This window comes from Epinephelus moara, chromosome 23 (genome assembly GCF_006386435.1).
Source record: "Epinephelus moara isolate mb chromosome 23, YSFRI_EMoa_1.0, whole genome shotgun sequence".
Taxonomy (NCBI): domain Eukaryota; kingdom Metazoa; phylum Chordata; class Actinopteri; order Perciformes; family Serranidae; genus Epinephelus; species Epinephelus moara.
In genome coordinates, this window is record NC_065528.1 from 5,352,798 (window position 1) to 5,376,677 (window position 23,880).

General features: G+C 40.5%; 1 protein-coding gene across 1 annotated transcript in view; it reads left to right on the plus strand.

The window, feature by feature from the left end:
* Positions 1–23,880, plus strand: part of large1 (LARGE xylosyl- and glucuronyltransferase 1) — a 161,803-nt gene that overhangs the window by 63,249 nt on the left and 74,674 nt on the right. The window contains exons 3-4 of the mRNA XM_050035982.1: positions 7,759–8,057; positions 13,888–13,970. Coding sequence (XP_049891939.1) covers positions 7,759–8,057; positions 13,888–13,970 — 382 coding nt within the window. The remainder of the gene's footprint in view (positions 1–7,758; positions 8,058–13,887; positions 13,971–23,880) is intronic.

The following is a 23,880-nucleotide window of genomic DNA, read 5'->3' on the forward strand; positions in this document are numbered from 1 at the left end:
CATCTCTCCTGCCGGTCTCCTGCCACCACACCCACCTCATCAGCACTGACATGGGGCGAACATGCAAACTCCGCACAGAAAGGCTCCCACACCTGGGATCGAACCAGGAACCCTCTTGCTGTGAGGTGACGGTGCTAATCACCACACTACCGTGCAGCCCTTCCAATATGTTATAATATATATAATTCTCTATTCTACTTTTGCTGCAATCTAGGGTACGGGTAAGGACCCTTTACAGTTAATAGCAAATAGTACTTCTTGATGCTATTCACTCCATCTGCCTTATCCAAGTGATTAGACAAAATGGTGGCTGGCTGTTATACTTGTGCGGAGGTCTTTCAAGCCGTCTGCCAGATGAACAGATGCCATCACCTGATGGATGTGTTGCCACCGCCCAGCAGATATCTGCCTGAGAGCAGGAGGGAGGGGATGGAGCTTTACAGCTGATGACAATTAAATCTGACATACATGGATACACTGGGAGCATGGCATCCAAACAGCCATGAATCACTCAGCAAGTGCTACAAGTGTTTCTGTTAGCTGGATGAGAGGTCATCTGATTATCTTTAAGAGCAAAGGAACATGAGCTTCTGTGTATAGTAACTCCATCAGTCAAGTGCCCATGTATAATTGTGAAGTGCTGGTCCTGGGTGTTTTTGAGACTGTTGTGTTATTATTTTAATCCTGTTTATCTGGCAGCTGTTGCCTCTAGACACTTTGCAAAATCATCTTTTTAAGGATTAGGAGACAATTCCCTACAAATTATGTGACTCAAAGTCACAACTCTGTAGTTCAAAATCTCAACAGTGAGTTGGATGGAAATTTGTGGATTTGGGAGAAGCCACACCTGGGTGCAAAAAAAAAGTCCTTTTAAAAAATAAGTAAAAATTTGAAAAAGCATTGATAATTTATGTAAATTGAATAAATCATTAATCCGCTTATAAAATGGCATTATATTTGATGATGAGTGCATTATGACTTGTTTAAGACTTGAAACTCAAAGTTTAGGACTTGGGACCTGTTGGTTTTGACCTGGGACATGACTCAAGACTTGCTTGTCTTGACTTGGCACTTGATTTAAGACTTAAGTGCCAATACTTTAGACATACTTGTGACTTGCAAAACAATGACTTTGTTCCACCTCTGTGAAAGACTCATTGGCAATGTCTCTTTCTAGAAATCATGATTGGGTTAAGATAATCCATAAAATAATCCACAGACTTTGTTGTGAGCAGTTTTATGTAGGAACTAATTTATTTCTAGGAAACCACACCTGCCAACTTTATCACTGCGCAGAAGGAAGCATGCATCTACTTATGGTTGAGAGGCTCATGCTCTCAACAGTGTGAGATATAAACATTAATGGCATCCTCCTCTGCTGAGCTGTGACGTGAGCTAGCTCAGTGGCACTAGGTGAGCTTGCAGTTGATGCAGGTTTCCTTCTGTGTGATGATTTGGTTGGCGGGTGTACTTTGGGAGAAAGAAAATAGTTCCTGCATCAATAGTTCTATGCCACGTTTAACATCATGCTCTCTTGTGCACTCTCTCTCTCTCTTTCTCTCTCTCTCTCTGTTGTTTCATCTTACACTCACATTGTAAGATTGCCCACAATCTGGAGCCCCCCTCTGCGGAGTCTGCATGTTCTCCTCGTGTCAGCGTGGGTTTTCTTCGGTTACTCCAGCTTCCTCCCACAGTCCAAAGACATGCGGGTTAGGTTAATTGGTGACTCTAAATTGCCCGTAGGTGTGAATGTGAGTGTGAATGGTTGCCTGTCTTTATGCGTCAGCCCTGCAATAGTCTGGCGACCTGTCCAGGGTGTACCCTGCCTCTCGTCCAATGTCAACTGGGATAGGCTCCAGCCCCTCCACGACCCCCAAGAGGACAAGGGTTACAGAAAATGAATGAATGTCCCCTGTGTTGCCCCCGAAATCTCCTTTGAATGCAGGTTACTGTCTGTATTTTTTAATTGCAAGATTTAAATCTTTTTCATTTCTGACATAAAGCACATGAAGCAGATGAAACTAACAGTTTTCCTACATCAAATTATATACAAATTATGAATTTAACAGTTACAGCACATGCAGGCTAAGTGTGTATTATTAAACATAAATGACCTGCTTGTGGTTGTCTCTTATATGTAAATAATGTATTGTTATTTTTCCTTCACTACTGGGTAAATTTAATTAATATGCAATTCTGAGGCTCTTGTTTGCATGTAGATGATGAGCTTCATGACAAATACCTAAAAGCCAAATGAATTGGCTTGGCTGCATAAAAGACCAGGTGCATCTGCTGCCCTGAAAATGCCATATGCAATCTCTGAGCAGCACAAACAAACGGCCATTGAGTCCAGTTCAGTGGGATTAGGCCCAGCAAATCCACTCTGCAAATTAATTACAGCTTGGCTGAAATGGAGTCCAGAAGGTGCTTTGGTTCTGTGGGAGAGGGCTTAGTGGCCCTCCATGCTTGAAGGGACCCATGTATACACTTGCTTCCTTCACATATGGCCACAGAGGACAATAAACCTGAAGAAAACAAAAATGTGTCAATTCATTAACACATTTTGTTCAAGAACAACAAAAACCATAACCAATGAGAAGGTTTGCAACATTACCTCCATCCAGTCCAGCCATCTTCACACATAAAAAAGGTGAGAAAAATGACACCTTTTACATGTGCTGGAATTTATTTTTTCTTTACATTTTGTCTGTAGGCCTGCTCAGTACAGGGATGTTTATTTGACAGCCTGTATCAAAAGGGTAGCAAGAACTCCCGCAGCTGGGTGGAAGCAACTGGTTGTCAACTGAGATGACAGATGGTATCATGCTGGAGAATCATCTATTTCCCAGCACTAATCAATACTTGTAATTCGAGCCATAACACCTCTGGGTCCTTGCCATAGTGTACAACCTGGAGTTCTCCAAGGCTGTCTGTTTTCCCCACTGAGATTGTCAAAGGAGAACCTATTGTGTTCTTTAATGATCTTCAACCAAGGTCTCCCCCTTCCCTTTGGGAGCGGAGGTTTCTAAGATCGACTGAAGAGAGAGAGTTTCATCTTCTCTCAAAATAATTCATCTCTGCCTCTCCATAGCACCAGTTCTCAGGCTATGGTTCAAACTCCCTCTAGTGGTATGCAGAGGAATCTCCAAAATACATCAATAAATAAACTGTCCCTAGTTAAATAGGGTAGGCCTATGCTACAGTATTTAAACATCTTTCATAGTGGTGGTACTTAGAGAGCCTAATATTTTCTGAGGTTGTAGACTGTGTATTATTTTTGAGAACCACTACTCTACAGGATGCCAATTTGCGATTCCAAGTAAAGAGACAAAGCACATTTAGGTCCTCCCCCCCACCGGAGGGAAAAACAATCCATAGCTCTCCATTAACTTTGTATTGCATGACGGTGCTTCCTTGTCATTAATGTCTGCTAGCAAACAACAGAAAAATGACTGAAAGCTGCTTTGTGGTGGGATGCACTGCTAACATGTTAAAGAATACATAGCTATGTTTTTAAAAGCTACCGAACTGAAAACTGAGCTTTTAAACAATAAGACATGAGGCATCAGCAGGAACATGTGGGAAAACTGTGCGGTTCTAACACTCAGTATTCCTATGTGCAGCAAGCATTTTGTTAATTTGGCCAGACAAAGTGTCAAGGTTGAAGCTAACTATGCTATGTAAGGCCTGGTTTTGAACTTTGTTAGCTGAACTGAAGATCTTTCCCGTGTTCCAATCCAATAGTTTTAAATTTCGAAGTATGTCACTGCCGGCCATGTAGTGGGATAATTTCTCCAAGATAAGCAAGGTAACGAGAAAGGACACTGAGATGGATAGACAATGTTGAGTTTGTAAATGTAACTTTTCCTCTCTAGTAGACACAAGGTGCTAAAATAATCCATTGACATGCCAAAAGCTACAAGTATTTTGTTGGCTTGTCAGCCCTTAGTTGCAAATTGTGGCGCTGATAGTTTTTCCCTCCACTGTGCATGGTTTTCAGAGTATGACGCATTTTGTTGACACCACTCTCTCTCTGATTGGCTAGTATTCAATTGCCTTCAATGGTTTGATTGGTTAGATTTAGGCAGGAGGACTAGGTTTGGCTAAGGTCAGGGTAAGATTCTTAGTGTAAGCCAATCAGAGGTAGAGTAAAGCAGTGTAGGGGGGTCATTCCTTCACCACCCTAAGAAACACAGTTTAGTATACAGGATTCAAGGTTGCCAGGGCTCAACAATAATTATTGCCCGATTGCCTGGGGCAAGTAAAACTCAAGGTCGGGCATGTAAACTAAAAACTCACTTATCGGGCAAGTTGCTAAAAATAGTAAAAGTTAATAACTAATTGATAAAATAAATGTATTTTAAAACGTGCTCTTCTGCTCTGATGCAGCGGTCTCTCTGCCTGAAGTCACAGGCACAGCTGTGTAACAATGTCCTGCCCACAGCCCCCATTGATATTATTTTGCGCGACGGACGCTTCATATAATAACATAACAACATACTATTTATGGTGTTATGTCATCATGTCATTTCTGTCTCTACATGGTCACGCGTTAACAATTCTCCTCTGCTCTCTGTATCGCGCACGGCGGAGTTCCGCCACACACACAGGTGAGCACGCTAGAGCGGCTCGGGCCGCATTTTCCTGACCAAACCTGACCCCGAGCCCGGTGCAGTTTGTCAGCTGACAAAGTTATTGAAATGGACAGTGTGTAAATAACCAACAGACTGCTGTTACGCACAGACAAACACGCTGCTTGCACAGCAGCGCAGCACAGCACTCGTGCTGAGCTTGTGTTGCGTTCAAGCGTTGTTACGTAAATAACAACTTCCAGCACTTAAATAGGTCATAGCACAAAACAGCAGCATGTCATGTGACTTTTTACTTTTATTATATTCAGTAAAATTGTATGTTCCTAAATCTTGAGACACCTCATATGTAAGCTAGACAGACATTTCAATGGCATTCAAGGCCATCCATAATCTTGCCCCCCCATATCTTTCCAGTCTTCTCCACATCGCCACTCCCTCTCGCACCCTCCGATCATCCTCCTCCATTCTGTTGACTGTCCCCTCCACCCATCTCACCACCATGGGGAGCAGAGCTTTCACCCGCTCTGCTCCCCGGCTCTGGAACTCTCTTCCACCCGAAATAAGGAACATCAGTACACTATCACAATTCAAGTCCTGACTCAAAACACACCTGTTTAAGATCGCCTTTTCCCTTCACTAACCCCATTTCCTGTCCACATCTGTTTTTACTGGTGTGTACTTTTTGTGATTTTCTTTTGTAATCTTATTTTAAATTATTTAATTGATTTTATTGTGTACTGTGCACTGTCTTTTATCCATTGTAAGGTGTCCTTGAGTGACAGAAAGGCGCCTAAGAAATAAAATGTATTATTATTATTATTTCACCTGCTCATACTGTGCACACATGTACTGTATGTACTTAGTCCTAAAGAGCCCTTCTGGTGCCAGTAGATACATAGAAACATCCCAGCAGGCTGTGCTTTGCAAGCATACAAAAAAGTTTCACGCATGTGAAAATTATTTTTCATGCGTGTGCTTCACCTCCGCTGCTACAACTCCATCCTAGGGGAAACACTGCTGTGTGCGTTTTGTGCAACAGGTGGATGTGGTAGTCTACTGGTAGAGTAGAGAGAGAGCTAAGTAGCGTTGAAGTAGAGTAGAGCAGGGCAGAGAGATGGAAGCAAAATATATTAAACCCGGTGTTAATACAGCAGAACTGGAGAGAGGGGTGAAAAATAAATAGAGGTGGGCATGGCTCAAGTAGGGCGCAAAATTATAGACGGAGAACGATTGACAAATTTTTCACTTTAAGCCCTGACACTGTCATTTTTGTGTAGGAATTAAGCTACAATACATGACATATGTTGTTTTAATTAATAAATACAGTGTGAATAAAGATTACATAACATAAAAATAACTGCAGTCTTTGTTATTTGATAGGCGCTTAAATTAAACAATTTTTATAGGGCAAGTTAAAACTGACTTCGGGCAAGTAGATCTCTGACCAACTTGCCCGACCGGGCAAGTGGAAAAAAAACCTTAGCGTTGAACCCTGGTTGCTAAAGCAATCAGGGAAGAACAGAGGAAATTGCTACTGACTTGGATTAGATACACAGAGTGTGGGCTTCCCTGCTGTACTGACAGTATTGATTGAAAGATATCTGTGTGCTCCCTGAGAGATATGTAAACACTTTGATCCTAAAAACACTTTGATACTAAAGCCCCATATACTGAAGTAATATGAAGGACTGTCCTTTGATAGAGAACCCCGATAAGAATCTGAGTGCTTCAACCATTAAAAATAGTCAGTCTTCTTCATACAGTGATATAAAGCACATCATGTTGCATCACCTGTTGATCTGTGGCCAAGAAAGCCGGTAAAACGAGGACAGATAATTTTCAAACTGAGCTTGCAGCAAACTGAGTTCTTTATGAGCTATATTCAGTCAGGTAATCTCATGAAGAGAGACCTGGGCATAGCAGAGAGAACATAACCAGAAAAAGAAAAAGCACATAGAATATGAAGAACATATCCAGACATAACAGAAGAACATACAGCATCAGAGAAAATAGCAGACTGTACAGATTGGAAGTTAAAGGTGTAAAAGTGACCAGTGGGATGCGACATTCATGTTTTAAAATAGTCTGTAATTTATTTAAATCGTAAGGTGCAAATAGTGGAAGGCAGTTATCCAAAGTGCAGTATTTACATGAGAGGTGACTAGAGTTAGACATGCCTGAGATTTGCTCTGGTAAAATAATATATCAAAAATAAAATATCAAAAGCGATATACTGTGGCAGCTTTGCAAGACCCTTTAAGGCCTTCACACACCGGGGGTATGATGAATAAATGACAAGAAAATGCGAAATACTAGCCTGCAATTTTTTTGCGTCATCTGGTTAACAGTGTGTATTTTTTATAAGAAAGGTAAGAGCAGAAGGAGTGGATCTAGTATGCACTATTATAAAGAGTGAATGGAGTAACAAAATGTACTGTCTTGGTTGGGACTAAAAGCCTTTGTGTTGTTGTTCAGTGAAGGCACTCCACATGTTGTCCTTGAGTTCATTGCTTTCATAATTTTTAGTCCTTTTTTATATAATACAGAGTGTTGAGGAACACAGACCATCAACAGTTCCAACATTGTCGTGACGTTGTGACGTGAACTCTGTTCAACACTATATGATTGGTTGATGCCTAAAGTTGTGATGTGAAGGTCAGGAAAATAGTCCTCAATCTGAAAAAAATTATGTTGAGTTTTTCGCAGCCCTGTGTGAAAGTACTCATGGAAAAAAACAACAGTGCCCTAGTGTGTGTAAAGGCCTTTATACATAAAACTGATATAATGTAGTTCTATTACTGTTAGTATCAGATAATAATATTTATCTTTTGTGGAGCGAGCTGCATTAGAATAAAGGATATCTTTGACTGTACAATAATTTCTTGTTCTCAAGACAGAAACATGCTTTATTCTGACATGAGGAATTCTATTTATGCAAAGTGGAATGATGTGTTCTTGAGAATAAAGAACATTTTGTTTTGTTGGCATTTAGCACAAGCTTGAGATTTTTCAGAGATGTCTGAAGACATATTAACACAGATTGTGATCTCCAAGGAGGTTGTTTTGAGACCAACAGTAGAGATTATCTTTAGTTTATCAGAGATGCATGAAATAAGTTCTGAACAAAGTCATGTTAAATCAGTTTTTTCCTGTCTCTGCTCCACAGTGAAGCCCCTCCCCCTTTCTCCATTGGAAGCCCAATCATCAACACCGGTGGGTGGAGCCGGTGAGCGTCAGGCCTTAGAGCTGCGTGTCCGGGCAGTAGAGGAAGAAAACCGGGCACTGCGCCGGGAGCTGAGCCGGCCACCCAGGAGTCCATCTGCGCGCCTTCCAAGCGGTGGTCACCGTGGCAACCAAAGCCGAACCCATTCAGAGGAAGGCACCGGCGACAATGAGGGCCAGAAAGCTGCTGCAGTGGGAAACAGCTCAGACTGTGTGCAGCAGCCAGTGGTGGATAAGTGTGAAGTGAGATATGTTTAATGTACATTTGTCATAGTACATTTTAGAGAGAAAAATTCTATTCTATTTTCTTCAGTCATGTTTTCCAGGAACCAGGTATTAGCACATAGTGAGACCTTAGTATAGCTTGGCTTTAGCCTCCTATTAGACTAATCCTCAGCAGTGATGGTGTTGGTTTGCTGTCAGGATATGGCTCCCTGTCAGAAGGCTGGATAATGTGAGCGCTTCAACAGAGCCATGCTGTGATCCCCACACTGATAGTACCTCACAGCACATCACCTCTTAGCTCAGTGTGTGTTTGTCTGGATGACAGGAATAGCCTGTACTTACAGTTAGTCAGTTGTATTGGTACAGATTCAGGGTATTGGCTCAGATTGGATTTAATTTGTAAAACAATAGATGCCACTTTACCCAAAACTACAGTTAAATAATTACCAACTAGAAACCATAATTTACCAGAACAATCCAGAAACATGGACAATAATAAAATAGCAGTCCACAATATAAGAATAGGCAACAAAGGACCACATTGTAATACACAAGTAAAAGGAGCTGACAGGATTGCATTTCACTGGACTTGTACCTTGTATGACTTCATGTGACATGATTGAATGATCAAACTGTTGTTTGTTTTCCCTAGTTTAAAAAACTCAATATAATGTTTTAGAAAAATATGTTATAATTTCTTCACATTTTCACAGAAACCCTCCGTTATAAACCCTTGGTGACTTATATTCTATAACCTGAGCAGGCACAATGCTTGTATCTCTGTTAGTAAAATATTATTTCCTAAAACTAATAGGTTTTTCCAGTAATAACACATATGGAAAACTAGGAAGCGATTTATGACACATGGCACTTATTTTGTAACAAGTTTAAGGGGGCAATTATGTAAATTAGATATGGTAATTAGATTAGAAATGGGGTCATCCAGTCAGTGCAGAACCTTGATTTAATATCTGAGAACACACTGTACATTTTCATACATGTGTCTGATGTACATACATGAGATATTTCAGAGAGAACTGTGTTGCCATTGAGTGAAAAATATGTGGCGGGGCCTCTTGACAACATTGCGTACCAGGAGAAAGATACAAGAGAGAACAAAAACAAAACTAAATGGATTTGATAAATTACTGTAAGTGCTGATCAAACATTTACTAAAAACCATTAAGATGCACCCTGCTTAATAGTACATTTTCACATTCCTGTATTGTACAGAATAAGACTGCACAGAGTAGTAACGGGAGGTTCAGAGCTGACTGTCCTCCAACACAGACACACACCCTGTGCTTTCTCACTGGCAGGTGTGTGATGTGGGTGTAGTGCTCGGAGAGAGGATATGCCCTCAGATGGTTTCTTATCACCACCTTCTACTTTCCTCCCACATCAGCTGTCACTCACTCCCAGTTCTTGGCTGGAGCCAGGCGCTGTTCAGAAGCCAGCTGACCGCAGGGAAAGCAGAGCTCCTTCAGTCTCACTGTAGCACCCCTCCAGCAGTGCTTGAACATGACCCGTGCTCATTTGGAGGGTTAGCCTGCCTGCCCTGACCCCTGCAGGGAGATAACTGCAGAAGCTCTGAGAGGGGGAGAAGAAAATGCACATGGAGTTTTGACATGTCAAGCTGGCATCAGGGAGAGCTAAAATTGGAGCCATAACCCAGGGCTGTGAGGGCTGTGAGGAGATTGTTTAAACCAGCAGAATGTTAAAACTAGGCTAAAGGAAAGGATAAATGAAAGAAATACATTAAGGAATAAATAAAAAATAGGTTGTTTTTTACCAAGACATTGCTGTATTTCTTGCTGGAGAAAGTGCCACAAAGAACGATTGTTTTGTACAGAGACATAGCTGTGTTTCCACCAAGGATAGTAGCACAAAAAGTGGTTGTTTTTTTTGTCAAGACATTATCATGTTTCTACCAGGGGTAGAGCCACAAAAACAGTTGTTATTACCAAGACATTGCTGTGTCTCTTGCCAGGATGTTGCCCCAAACAACAGTTGTTTTGTCCTGAGACATCGCTGTGTTTCCACCGGGGATAGGGCCACAAAGACATAGGTATGTTTGTTGTCGGCATAGTGCCACAAAAGTATGTTGTCTTTTACCGAGATACTGCTGTGTTTCTTGCAGGGGAAAGTGCCACAAACAATGGTTGTTTTGTTCTGAGACATTGCTATGTCTCCACCAAGGATAGTAGCACAAAAAGTGAGACATTGTCGAGTTTCCACTGGGGATAATGCCACTAAAAGCGGTTGTTTTTTAAAATGACACCGCTGTATTTCCACCAGGGACAGTGCCACAAAAATGGTTGTTTTTTTACTGAGACATTGCTGTGTTCCTTGCCAGGATAGTGCCACAAAAAGCAGTTGTTTTTTACAATGACACCGCTGTATTTACACCGGGGAAAGTGCTAAAAAAAAACGGTTGTTTTTTACCAAGACAAAGCTGTGTTTCTTGCTGGGATATTGCCACAAAACGCAGCTGTTTTATACTGAGACATTGCCGTGTTTCATGCTGGGATATTGCAACAAAAAGCAGCTGTTTTGCACTCAGACATTGCAGTGTTTCCACTGGAGATTGTGCTATGAAAAGACATTTTATATCAAGACATTGCTGCACTTACAACAGAGATTATGCCCCAAGAACTGTATTTTAAGCTTTCACTGACCATAACCAAGTGTTTTTTTTTGTGCCTAACCCTAACAGGGCTTTAACCACAGCGCTGCTGAAAGGTGACGTTTTGGTTTACACACTGCATAATTATGTACAGATGTAATGTATCCCTCGTTTGTTTTTTCTTTCATTTATGAGCAGTTCTACAGGGTTCATTTATTTGTCATTTTACAACACAGGTAGCACATTAAAATAAAAGTAGTACCCCCTTCACAGTACACACACACAGAACATAGCAACCAATATACAGCTATTTAAATTCTAATAGAATAAAATGAAATAGAATAAAACATATACAGTTTCTTATACACAAGTCCTTATATAGACTTTGGTTTATGGTAGGAATGAGGGTAGTGCAAAATATCGTTGTATGGTGAGGTGCAAAACCAAGCCACTTGCCAGAAGAATTATCTGGAAATAAAAAAACAGAATTAATTAATGTTTTACCCCCAAAATACGGAGGTAATTACAGGAGTTTTTCAGCTTTGATTAGCGTCTACAGTCTTCTCAATCTCCCACTTCTTCTCACAAAGCTTATTACAGAGATTACTCTGTGAGCGTGGTACTGAAGGTGACCCAGGTGAGCAATACAAATAATTCTGAGCATCTTCTGTCTGGATTTTGGTGGCTGGGCAGTCAGAGGACACCGTTAAATATATTTTAATAACAAAACGGAGACTATAAAATTTAGGGGGCATGTCCCTCTATCCCCAGTGGAAATTATGCCTGACAGCATTTCATCAAAGATAAAGTCCTTTAACGAATAACAAAAATTAGTTTTTAATAACCAAGCTGTTATTTCTCTGGTTTTGACCATCAGTCCTGTCAGCTGTGATAAGATTTTACAGACAAACTTCATTGCTGGGTGGCAAAGTGACTCTGCTAAACATAGCTTTACTTTGGATTCTACAATATTTTTCATTTTAAAAGGGCAGTTACCAACTTTATATGTCACAATTAATTCCCTAGTTATGAGAGGTACAACTCATTCCGTTTCTGAAAAATAATTTTAATGATGTCATAGCAAGGTCATCAGGACAATGGGTGTTTGGTCTCAAAAACTTTAAATTTATAACACAAAAGCTGTGGCACAAATGAGTTTGAACGATGTGTTCAGTGAAGGTCTAATGAAAGACAGTATTATGGGAAGTGTAGCACCTAGCTTTGTCTTGGAAGACCCCAGACTTTATAGAAATGCAATGCTTAATAGCTGAAGTACCACTTTAAACAAGGGTAAGTTTTCAAACTGGTAGGCGGACAGGTGGATGTTGGTGTTCTGAGAGCAACAGAAAGTTAGTAAGTGTAGTTTGGCCACTCAGTTGTAGCTGCAGCAGTGGCTATGACACAGCTCATGGAAGCAACTCCTTCTTGGAGTCATAACTTAGTAAAATCTGAACAGAGACGTGATACATATTTTTATGCATAATGTTTTCCAGTTGTCCTTCTTCCATTCTTGTGAATGCCATATCTTAAGAATGCCTTGAGGGAAATTCTTCAAATGTAGCTCAAATATCCAATAGTATGCAATGATGAACTGATCAGATTTTGGTGGTCATATGTTAAAGGTCAAGGTCAGTGTGACCTTGTATGTCTCAGTCTTAAGTCTACGTAATATCTCAAGAAAGCCTTTAGAGATTTCTTTTTTTTTTTTTTTTTTCAAATTTGTCTCAAACGTTCACTTGGACTGAAGGATGACCTTATTAGATGTTGGTGGTCAAAGGTCAATGTGAGCTTGCATTCGGCTCATTCTTATGAACGCAATATTTCGTGAAGCGTTCAGGGAATTTCTTCAAATTTGGCAAAAAACGTCCACTTGGACGCAACGATGGACTGATTAGATTTTGGTCATAGGTTAAAGGTCAAGGTCACCGTTATTCGAAGATGTGTATGAAGCACAGACGTGTATTAACTGTAAGAGAAACTTAACTGGTGCGCGGAGGCATACAACCGTGGGGCAGTAATTCTTGTTTGAGATTCAGGTGACTTACACTTTCCAAGGGTTTAATGATCTTTGTCCACTGCATACAAAGGTTCATAAATCTGCTTAGAAATATATCTGTGTGGAGCAGACTGTGAAGGAGACAGTGAATAGGCTCAACAACAACAAAACTGTTATGTTTCTGAAATAATTAGTACATTTTTGGGGTTGACACATTCTTTTTCAGCCAGTGGGGTCGCAAACTTTCCATTTTTGTTTCTTTGTTTTGTTTTGTTTTTCTTGCCTGTTGGTTTGGAGGTTTTTGTGGGTCCGTGAGCGCAGCACAGGCAGAGCTCCTGTGTTTTTTCCCTCAGCAGCAGTTTGTGGAGTTTTGAGTTGCAGAATAACAGAGCAGTATATGTATTTCAACAGCGCACCTGATGAACAGTCCATTTCCAAAAAATCAAAACGTAGTGGCAGATGTTTTACACATGGTGGGCCTCCAAAAAATCAAAACGTAGTGGCAGATGTTTTACACATGGTGGGCCGCAAAAATAAATGACGGTGTGGGAGACCCTGGAAGTTTAAACAATTATTTTGAAATTTAAAAAGGGTGAAAATGAAAGTATTAACAAAGTTGATATTCTAACTATCCTTTGCAAAGCTTCATTAGATCTTGCAGAGCTACATAACTTGTGGCTCAACTTTTTACATTCTATAGTGCATGCACAATTTTGTAGCTCATTGAAGAATTATATTGGTCATTTCTGGCGCAGTCACTTTTGGTTTCAAGTAAGTGGTTCAGATAATTGCTCTGATAAAAGCTTTGAAAATACTAATTAGGTTGTAAAAAGTTTTCCTTTAAACCTGTCTAACTGATATACTTTACAACAAAAGGATATCCCAAGGGAGGTTCTTTTCCACAGCAGTTTTTGCATTTGTGTTAATGAACAAAAAGTCAGGCAGAAATGGATTGTGGGCTAAAATGTTTTGGCATCATAATAGTTCAACTTACCAGGAATGTGAGGCTGCAAGGCAACAGACCATAAGTAGTTGACCTGTTAGGACTATAGTTTATCAGAATTTTATACAAAGTACTTTGTGTTTTATTCAAATGACTTTCTTTAAACTTTTTTGTTATTTCTACACAGTGCAGAATTAATTTCTCCCTTTCATAACCTTTTTTGTTTCAGTGTATTCTTATGATCCCTCGCTTTAATCCTTTACTCTTCTTGTCATCTCCACAGACCATCCACGTGGCCATCGTATGTGCAGGTTACAACGCCAGCCGAGACGTGGTGACACTGGTTAAATCTGTCCTTTTCCACAGGTACAGCAATGCTCTTTTTTTACATTTTACCCTTTATACACCAACTAGGATTCCTACAAATGACATTTATATACAAGTCTTTTTGCATCTTTATACATCTGAAGAACTTCCAGGCTAGTAAAAAGGACTGGGCGTCCTATTGGGACTAGGCTTTTAATTGAAGTTTTAAGGTAGTTATTTTAACCAAAACCATGATCTTTTCCGAAACCTACCCAAGTTTTCTATAACCAAGTGTTTTTCTTTCTCTAAATCTAACCTAACTGCGACTGTTGTACAATGAAACTGCGATTCTAATTGACATTGCATTGGTATGTTTTCATGTTAACACATTTCTTGCCCACCACCACATAATGAGTTGTTATGAGGTTGTGTCCATTTCACATATTTCTGTCAGACTGTGTAGTTATACAACAACGTGCTGTAGATTAAGTATTTGATGGATATCAACTTTGGATTTTGGCAACTATCTAGCGTTACCCAAATGAAAGGAGCTTCTTTAATGGATGTTCTGAACCATTTCCCTATTGAATGGATGAGTTGCATCTCTGCCATTACTTTCAGCACTTAGACATGAAATACCACCTATTGTCAGAGAGGCAAAGGACCTTTGAACAAATGAGAAAACCTGTTAATGTGATAAAGTAGGTGTCCTGTTAGACCTGAAGGATGGAAAAGACAAACCTGCATTTCTTTCAAGCTGACGTATGAGCACTTAAATACTGTGAAACATCACTTGATGTTCAGCGGGTGCCATTAGTCTTATGTAAACATGAATAATGAATGGTTTATTGTACATTGGAGATGGAGGAGCCATTAGTAATCAGTCAGTGTGCATTCAGCATCACAGCTTCTAACGGCACCACTTCTTAATTAGCTCTGGAGTTGCAGGTGAGTTAATCATAAGTGCAATGATAATTCCATTTTATACTACTAGAAACTTAGTTTTAACTCCTGCTGGTAGATGCACCTTTAGACTGTCATTTTTCTTTTTAATGACCAGAGATACTTAAGATGCACACTCTCTTTCTATTGTTTTATGGCTAAAGATTTCTGTCAGGTTGAAACTATTCTCTCTGATAGCACCGTAGGGGTTTAACTACAGTTGTGTTTATTCATAAACATGCTAATGTTTATTATGATGAATTCAAATAAGAATCAAATCCAACTGGGTCTTGCTCATAAGTGAATATACAACTTTTTGAAACCAAATGAGGCAATTTGCAATGCAGTTCACAACGCTTTTTCTCAGTCACAATTCATTTAAATCAAATGCCATAATGTTACTGCTAGAATCTCTGTAATGATGTCATTGTCCCAGATGGGATATCCAGGGGTATCCATATATCTGCTAGAAATCATGTAAAAAGATGCTTTGTAAAACTGATTTGCCCTCATGATCCTCAAATTTAGATTGGTCTTTAGCATGTAAAGACACCTAGTTGGAATGGTGATGGTTAAAGGCAGCTAATACTGCATGACTTTTCAAGGTCTAGATTTGCCAAAAGCTAAAACAAACAAAAAACAAAACAAAAAAACAACAACAACAATGTCCGTACCATTCTCATCAACACTCCCAAGAACACCTTTGGGGAAATTTTTAGATTTGCCACAAATGTCCACTTGGACTTAAAGATGAACTGATTAGATTTTGGTAGTCAAAGGTTAAGGTCACTGTGACCTTGTGTCCATCTCAATTTGGTAAATGCAATATCTCAAGGACGCCTTGAAGGAATTTCTTCAATGTTGGCACAAACACTGCCTTGGACTCAAGAATGAACTGATTAGAATTTGGTGGTCAAAGGTCACTGTGACCTCACAAAACATGTTTTTGGCCATAATACAAGAATCTGTATGCTAATTATGACAAAATTTCACAGATATGTCTAATACAATATAATGTAATGATGACATTTTATAGCCAAAAGGTCAAAGGTCATTTTACTGTGACATCATAATGTTCTGCAATAACACTTTTCTGGCCATTATTCAGCATCATAACTCAGGAACAGAAGGGGAAACATTTGGTCAGATACTGAATTGATTACACTAGTCTTAGGTGTCCACCTTGAAAATGTGCTGATTGTATAGATCAGATGTAGGCAAGCTGTGGCTCCAGAGCCGCATGTGGCTCTGTAGCTCCTCTCCAGGTCCCTGTGGCTTTGACAAAAAATGATATGGAAATTAATAATTCTTACATTATCCAACTGTAAAATTGTGTTGCCTTTACACCAATAATGCTTTGTCAAATAAAATGTACACCATACATCTACAGCATGGCACTTTTACCTCTAAATTTTGCCAAACCTCAATAGCAGTATCTATTCTGGGGTTCAGCTAGGCTAGCTAAGACCAATCAAAAAAAAAAAAAAAAAAAGTCCTGGGGAAAATTCTGGCATTTGATAGTCCATTGACAGATTTGAATGCTTTAACTGCCAACATTGCAAAGTGTGTTAGGGGTGGGGGGCTCCTTTGATAGTAAAGGTTGCTGACCCCTAGTATTCATCATCTGTGCTGCTGGGTTAAAGATGTGTGTGTAGCATCAGTGTTTTAGAATTTGTAGCTTCATACAGCTTCAAACATCCATATTTTAAGCATTGCCTCCTGTCATGGCTACAGTTTGGATAGACATGAATGTAAACTGTAACTTGACTGGTTGGCATAGGCATACAACAATGAGGCAGTTATTCTAGTTTTAAAATGTTTGTCTAAATGTCTGATTCCCTAGTGAACATGGGAGATCTTCAGTGTCTAAATTAAAACATCCATACAGGACATAAAAAGAAATACAGTCCACATTCTTATATGTATTTCTTTTCTTATGTATGCACTGCGTCATAGTTACAGTTTTTGATACACAAGACTATCACATCAGTTTGATGATTTTCATTTAAATCATGTAGAATTTTTCAGAAAAATAGTCCTAGAATAAAATAGTAGCAGGTGTGAAGAAATTTGCAGGACAGTCAGATAAAAGACTAGACCTCAGCATCACTGTTTTCCACAGATTAGGTTTACAATATTGTGCTCCAATTTTAAAGCTGTCTAAAGAAAAAAGTATGACACCTACCTAAAGAATGACTCATGCAGCAGAATAGTGTTTACAGACTCCCCCCTCCTTTATCAGGTGAATGGCAATGATATGAACAGAAATGGCTTTTTATTTTTATTTTTCTTTTTTTTTTTGTCGAGGAGAGGTCACCAGCGGCATTGCTAATATGCAAACCACTACAGGCCCTGTTTAATCAGGGGGGATGTTTAAATGTTGACTCACTGTTGTTTTGCCGCTGAGTGACAAATATGTGAGCGGACAGACGCTGGAGAGGTCAGCCTGTTGGACTGACATCTGATAGTGTTGGGCATACCGCTGAATGACAGAGAGGATGGGATGGGACATTGATTGTCAAACATCACCTAACCCTGCGATTAGCTGACCTGCAGCTTTTATCAGTCTCCAGCTGTATTTCTTCCCTGTATTGTCGATTTGTGATGAATGTGCTCAAAGGAATATGCTATAAATTTCCTATGAAACACGGTTTAGATGATCTATGCCATAGTTACTGTACTATACTGTCAGTTAATTTCCAGCAGCCGTATGTTGTTTGGCCTACACTGTAAATCAAAAATTTGTCACCAGTTCATCTCTTGCCTCAGTGATGGAGAGCCCTGTAGAATCGCTCTCACTGTGTGACTGATGCTGTCCCGCATGAAAGATGGCCTCTTTCTGCTGTATTCAGTCAGACAACGGGGCTTCTCATCATTCTGATCTGTCCAACAGCAGCTGTATATGTCCCTGTCGAGATAATCCCAGACCAAAAAAACAACAGCATTGGGCGTCTGTTTAAAAGCATTAAATGACCTTTGTGTATTTATTCCAAATAAGTGACCTGTGGCTGTACAAATGATAATGTTTTCTGTCAGAAGCAAAAGTGTTAGTAATAGACATTGTTCCACACCACAAAACCTTTTTTTGTGGTTGTAGGGTGGGCATTCAAAGTGTCTGACTTTGAAATGGGGGAACATGGTCTGCCTCCCACCTCCTACCAACAGCTAACATTAATTTCTTTTAATCATGCCCACAATCTTTCCCTAAGCTGAATAAAGTAGTTTTAGTTGCCTAAGCTTTACCAGACAACCTGAATTGTTGGTTGGGTCAGCTTGCTGGTGGGGGAACCAGATCAGAAAATGCTCATATAGGTCATTTTGGAAGGCAAAGACAAACCACTTATTTAATGGTTAAGGTCATTACAAAGTCATTACAGAAAGAGCTGCTTTTAATGTTGCTGATGGGGAAGTACTCGGCCATGTATGTGAAGGTTGACAATCATGAATTGATGTTATCCTAGTGCTCTGGTTTCCTGTTCTGCATTATGATGTGATACTGAAAGCAATTATAATTGTGTCTATGTTCATATAAACCACACCAAACATGCTGGGTAACAACAGCCCAACTAAAAGATTCACCTGTAATTTTCAGAGAAATACACTGCTGTACACTGTGGAAGCACCAATGTGATCCACTGCATTGGTATCGGCATTGATACTGACCTTATTTAGCAGATTGGGTGTTCACTAATAAGGCTTTCACATCAGGGACCTGGATCCAGATCCAAGTACAGTTGACCACAAGTCAAGTTCATTTGATTAGTGTGAATACTGTGCACTGTACTTAGGCCTGGTACAAATACGTTTATATGAACAGCCTGAAATGTGAGTGATCCACATTAAATAGTAACTTAATATTCATGTAGTTTAATTGTTTCTTTATCAATGCCATTGTGAGATTCAGGCTTTCTGCTATCAGCTACATTTATTCAGTCAAGTTTGGCTGATTACTCAAATTCTATTGCTAAAGTCTTTTCTGGTAATATTGCCATATTTATAGTCAGCCCAAATTTCATTCCAAAGTCATCAGATACGGATGCTTTGTCATGCCTCTCTGCATCTGATACAGATACCGAGGGCACCCTTTGTCATCTTTATGAGATGCACCGGGCTTTCAGCTAACTCCACTGGAAACCCATCCGCGCAATATTTGACATTTAGAACAACTGACGTACTAAAAAAAGCTGTTTGTGTCCCATATAAAACCAAAAGTCAATGTAGTTTTACCTAATGTCACGTAAGTCAGTGTAGTTTTAACATAACGTGACCTTACTTACCTCCATTGTATACTTACGTCACTCACATGAGGCATTTACATCATGTTAAGAACTTATTTAAGTCTTATCCAAGTCTGAGGCCATGGCCCTCAGCCGGACAAGGGTGGATTCCACTCCAGGTCGGGGGGGAGGTCCTTCCTCAGGTGGAGGAGTTTAAGTATCTCGGGATCTTGTTTACGAGTGAGGGTAGGATGGGGCGGGAGATTGACAGGCGGATTGGGGCGGCGTCAGCAGTGATGCAGGCGCTTAACCGGTCCGTTGTGGTGAAGAGGGAGCTTAGCCAAAAAGCGAAGCTCTCGATTTACCGGTCGATCTACGTTCCAACCCTCACCTATGGTCACGAGCTCTGGGTAGTGACCGAAAGAATGAGATCGTGAGTACTAGCGGCCGAAATGAGTTTCCTCCGCAGGGTGGCTGGGCTCAGCCTTAGGGATAGGGTGAGGAGCTCGGACATCCGGGAGGGACTCGGAGTAGAGCTGCTGCTCCTCCACATCGAGAGGAGCCAGTTGAGGTGGTTCGAGCATCTGGTAAGGATGCCTTCCGGGCGCCTCCCTTGAGAGGTGTTTCGGGCGTGTCCAACCGGGAGGAGACCTCGGGGCCGCCCCAGGACACGCTGGAGGGACTACATCACTCAGCTGGCCTGGGAACGCCTCGGGGTTCCCGTGGAAGAGCTGACGGAAGTGGCTGGGGAGAGGACTGTCTGGGCTTCTTTGCTGAGGCTGCTGCCCCCGCGACCCGGACCCAGATAAGCGGAGGACGACGACAACGACGACTAACCTAACTGAGTAATTTTGTTGCTTAAACCTAATCACAGCCTTTGGCATCAGTATCACACACTGAGGGGCACAAGAAGCATTGGTATTTGATAACCTGGGAGTGTCATTATTTGACATCCGGGGATGAGAATGTGTTCCTATGGCATGTATGTCAACAGTCATTCTCTAGCCTAAATGGCATCGTCACAGCAAAAGCTTTGTTTTCTATGCAGTTCTCTTTATGGTGACGTAATTTTGGTCTGTAAAGCTACTGCCAATACTTACTCATCTATTCCTGCATGTGCTTCACAACAAATGTGTTCACCAGACTAAAAGTGATGACTATGCTACTCAGAGATAAATTGACTCTGACTATACAGTTGATTAGAAATAGTGCATGGATGAAATAGATTTTGTTATATGTTTAAATAACAAAGTGTGGTAAAACAGTTGCTCATTGAATCAGCTCTACTAAAACCTTCTAGCAACTATAGAGGGGGTTGGTTTTAATTTCCACAGCCACAGATAGCTAAAGTGGTTCTAGGTACAGAAATGCATAAGCATGTAATTAAGACTTTTAACAGTGGTGTGGAGCATCCTGGATTACTCAGTAGGCAAACCTGGCACAGGTCTAGGAACCCAAGGGTTCAGGTGGTCCCTGGTCAAGAGTCTCTGCTCTGTGTGACGTGACAATTACTGTTTATTGTTGGAAAGTCAATCCAATGAATACAAAGAGGCCCAAATCAACTAAAAAGAGATGCAAATCGACTACAAAGAGATATGAATCAACTACAAAGAGAAACAAATACACTATCAAGGTCACAACTCGACCACAAAGAGATGCAAATTTACTACAGAGAGATGCAAATTGACTACAAAGAGACACAACTTGGCTACAAAATGATGCAAATCAACTAAAGAATATAGACTACAAAGAGACAACAACCCAACTACAGAGAGATGCAAATCGGCCACTAAGAGACACAAATTTACTACCAAGGGATGCAACTCGATTCCAAAGAGATGCAAATTGACTACAAAGAGATGTAAATGAACTACAAAGAGACACAATTTGGCTACAAAAAGATTCAAATTGACTAAAAAGAGACAGGAATTTACTACCAAGGGATGCAACAGGACTACAAAGAAATGTAAGTCAGCTACAAAAAGACACAACCTAACTACAAAGAGTGGCAAATTGACTACAAAGAGACGTAACTCGACCACAAAGTGATGCGAATTTACTACAAAGAGAAACAAATGCACTATCAAGGGATCCAAATGAACAAAATAAGAGAAAATGACCTCAAAGGCACAAAGGTGTCATCAAAGCTGCCCAAAAAATTAACACTATTTCAAAAACTGAAACTTAAACAGAATCTCAACAGCCAGTTCCCTGTATTTGGGTATTGGATTCAGTATTGGGAGAGAAAAAGTTGGATCTGTTTATCCCTACTCTACATATGATGGAAGTGACTTTCTTTTTACATGGAGGTGAATACTCAAGCTCTGGACAACCCCTCACTCCTCTCTGAGCAGATGAGAGCACAATGAATCTGTATCTGTGTCCGCTCAGAAAGTCTTTACTGGAACATGATAACAATCATTATGAAGATTACATGATAAGATTATCATGGGTACAGATCTAATGATCAGGATGTACTTGACATATTTGCTTCCTTATCTGCATAATCCCAAGCATCCAATGAAAGGCTTGTTGCTGTTTGTCCAGAGGATGTGAAGACCCTTTCTATTTGCACTGCCGTTTCTGACAGCTTGTATGGAACCAGAGTTTCAACACATTTTGACAGCTCCCAGCCCCCAGTACTTATTGAGCAAGTGCAGCTGACACATTCATTCCCAAAGTCATTCAGCACAAGACACCCAAGGGTGCTCACATCCTCAGCTCAGTGTCACTATTTCTTGACCTGATTTGGAAGTCCTGAATACCTATTTTGCACACTCCCCCCTCTTCTATGTGTGTGAGGTCTAAGATACAGAGTGAGCAGGCTTCTCTGAATGAAGTTTCAGGCATCGTGTCTGATGAATCACCCCCTTCACTGTGCTGTGTCTGCTTTACCAGCCTCAGGCCTGACTGCATACACTCATTCCCAAACTATATAGTTGAAGTCGACAAAACAATCTTGACTCAAGCTCCAATTACTTGCTTATTTCGGAGCTTTCAATCAATTCACATGGTCTTCATGAACAGATGGAATTGTAGATGTAGGGTTAGGGTTTGATCATAAAGCTGCTGTGATATATATTTACTAAGAATATGTTGCTCCCTAAAAGATTGGAATATGCATGTGGCCATCATACTTGATAACTGAAATGGGTGCTGCACTAATTTATTAGTCAGGACTAGGGCTTGTTTCAGTGTCATTTTCAGTACTTGGCCAAGAAGATTCCTGAGTTATATTCAGAAAATGATCCATCCATCCATCCATTTTCATCTGCATATCTGGGGCTGGGTCACGGGGGCAGCAGGCCGAGCAAAGCACCCTAGACATCCCTCTCCCCGGCAACGCTTTCCAGCTCCTCCTGGGGTCCCCAAGGCGTTCCCAGGCTAGACGAGATATGTAATCCCTCCAGCGTGTTCTGGGTCTGACCTGGAGCCTTCTACCAGTGGGACGTGCCCGGGACACCTCCAGCAAGAGGTGCCCAGGAGGCATCCTAGTCAGATGCCTGAACCACCTCAACTGACCCTTTTCAATGCAAAGGAGCAGCGGCTCTACTCTGAGCTCCCTCCGGATGTCACCTTATCTCTAAGGCTGAGCCCAGCCACACCACGGAGGAAACTCATTTCCACCGCTTGTATCCACTATCTCATTCTTTCGGTCACTACCCAGAGTTCATGACCATAGGTGAGGGTTGGGACGTAGATGGAGCAGTAAATCGAAAGCTTTGGTTTCCGGCTCAGCTCCCTCTTCACCACGACGGACCGGCGTGTATGATCAGAAATGATACACCAGAGGTTTTTTTTGTTTGTTTGTTTGATTGTTTGTTTGTTTTTTGTTTGTTTTTAGGAATGTTGTTCCTCTTCTTTTAGCAAAATGAGCTAAAGTTCTCAATATTTAAATCTTGTATGAGCACAATCAGTTATATCAGAATATTACCTAAGTAAAAATCTTGCTAAATACGGCAACATTTCAATTTAAATCAGGAGGTATCTGTTCTGTCAATAAGTGACAAAAACTACAAATCTGATCAGGCATTTAATGGCATATTTCTATACTCTGTGCAACAGAGACATTTTGGTCTACACAAAAGAGCACTGAGGTTTGATACCTAGTCAAAGTTAATTAACTTGTCATGTAGTGAAGGGTATAAGCAGGTATACTGGGTATACCCACCTCTTTTTCTGGCTGTTTACAGTATACCAACAGATCAGCTAAGAAAACATTGGAATATAGAAGAGAGTACACCCACTTCCTCCTCTGTAATCTACTTATCTACCTAGTAGTACATCCACCTCATCAACTACCACTACATCACTGATGAAGAGTACTGTGAAACCAGTTGTATGTCATCTGAGGTTGTTGAGGAGCTTTGTCAAGTCTGGTTAAAAAATCTAACAGTAGGTCTGTGCAAAACAGGGAGCATAAGTTAGAAAAAATGTTGGTAATAGACACAAGATGCTATGAAGTCATATAGAGGAAAATAAAGGTTCAAGTGTTTTTGTTGCTTGACCTATATTGGGGACTACACGTCAGTATATCTCTGTTGTTGCATAAGTTTTGACCTTTTGATCATTTTCAAAATCTGTCTCTTAAAAGTCTTCCAAATTTAGCAAAATGCCATATTAAACTGGCTGGGGCTGGGGCTATTCTGTGTTTGTTTGTTTTTTTCAATGCAATCCATGAAAACATCCAAACCAACAATATGTTAGTCTGTCTCTCAGTACTGGATCAAAAAGCTTGGAACTGAATCATTCCTATTCAAATGCTATTTAAAAGCTCTGTTTTAGTAATCAAGAAGTCCTCTGTTCATTCC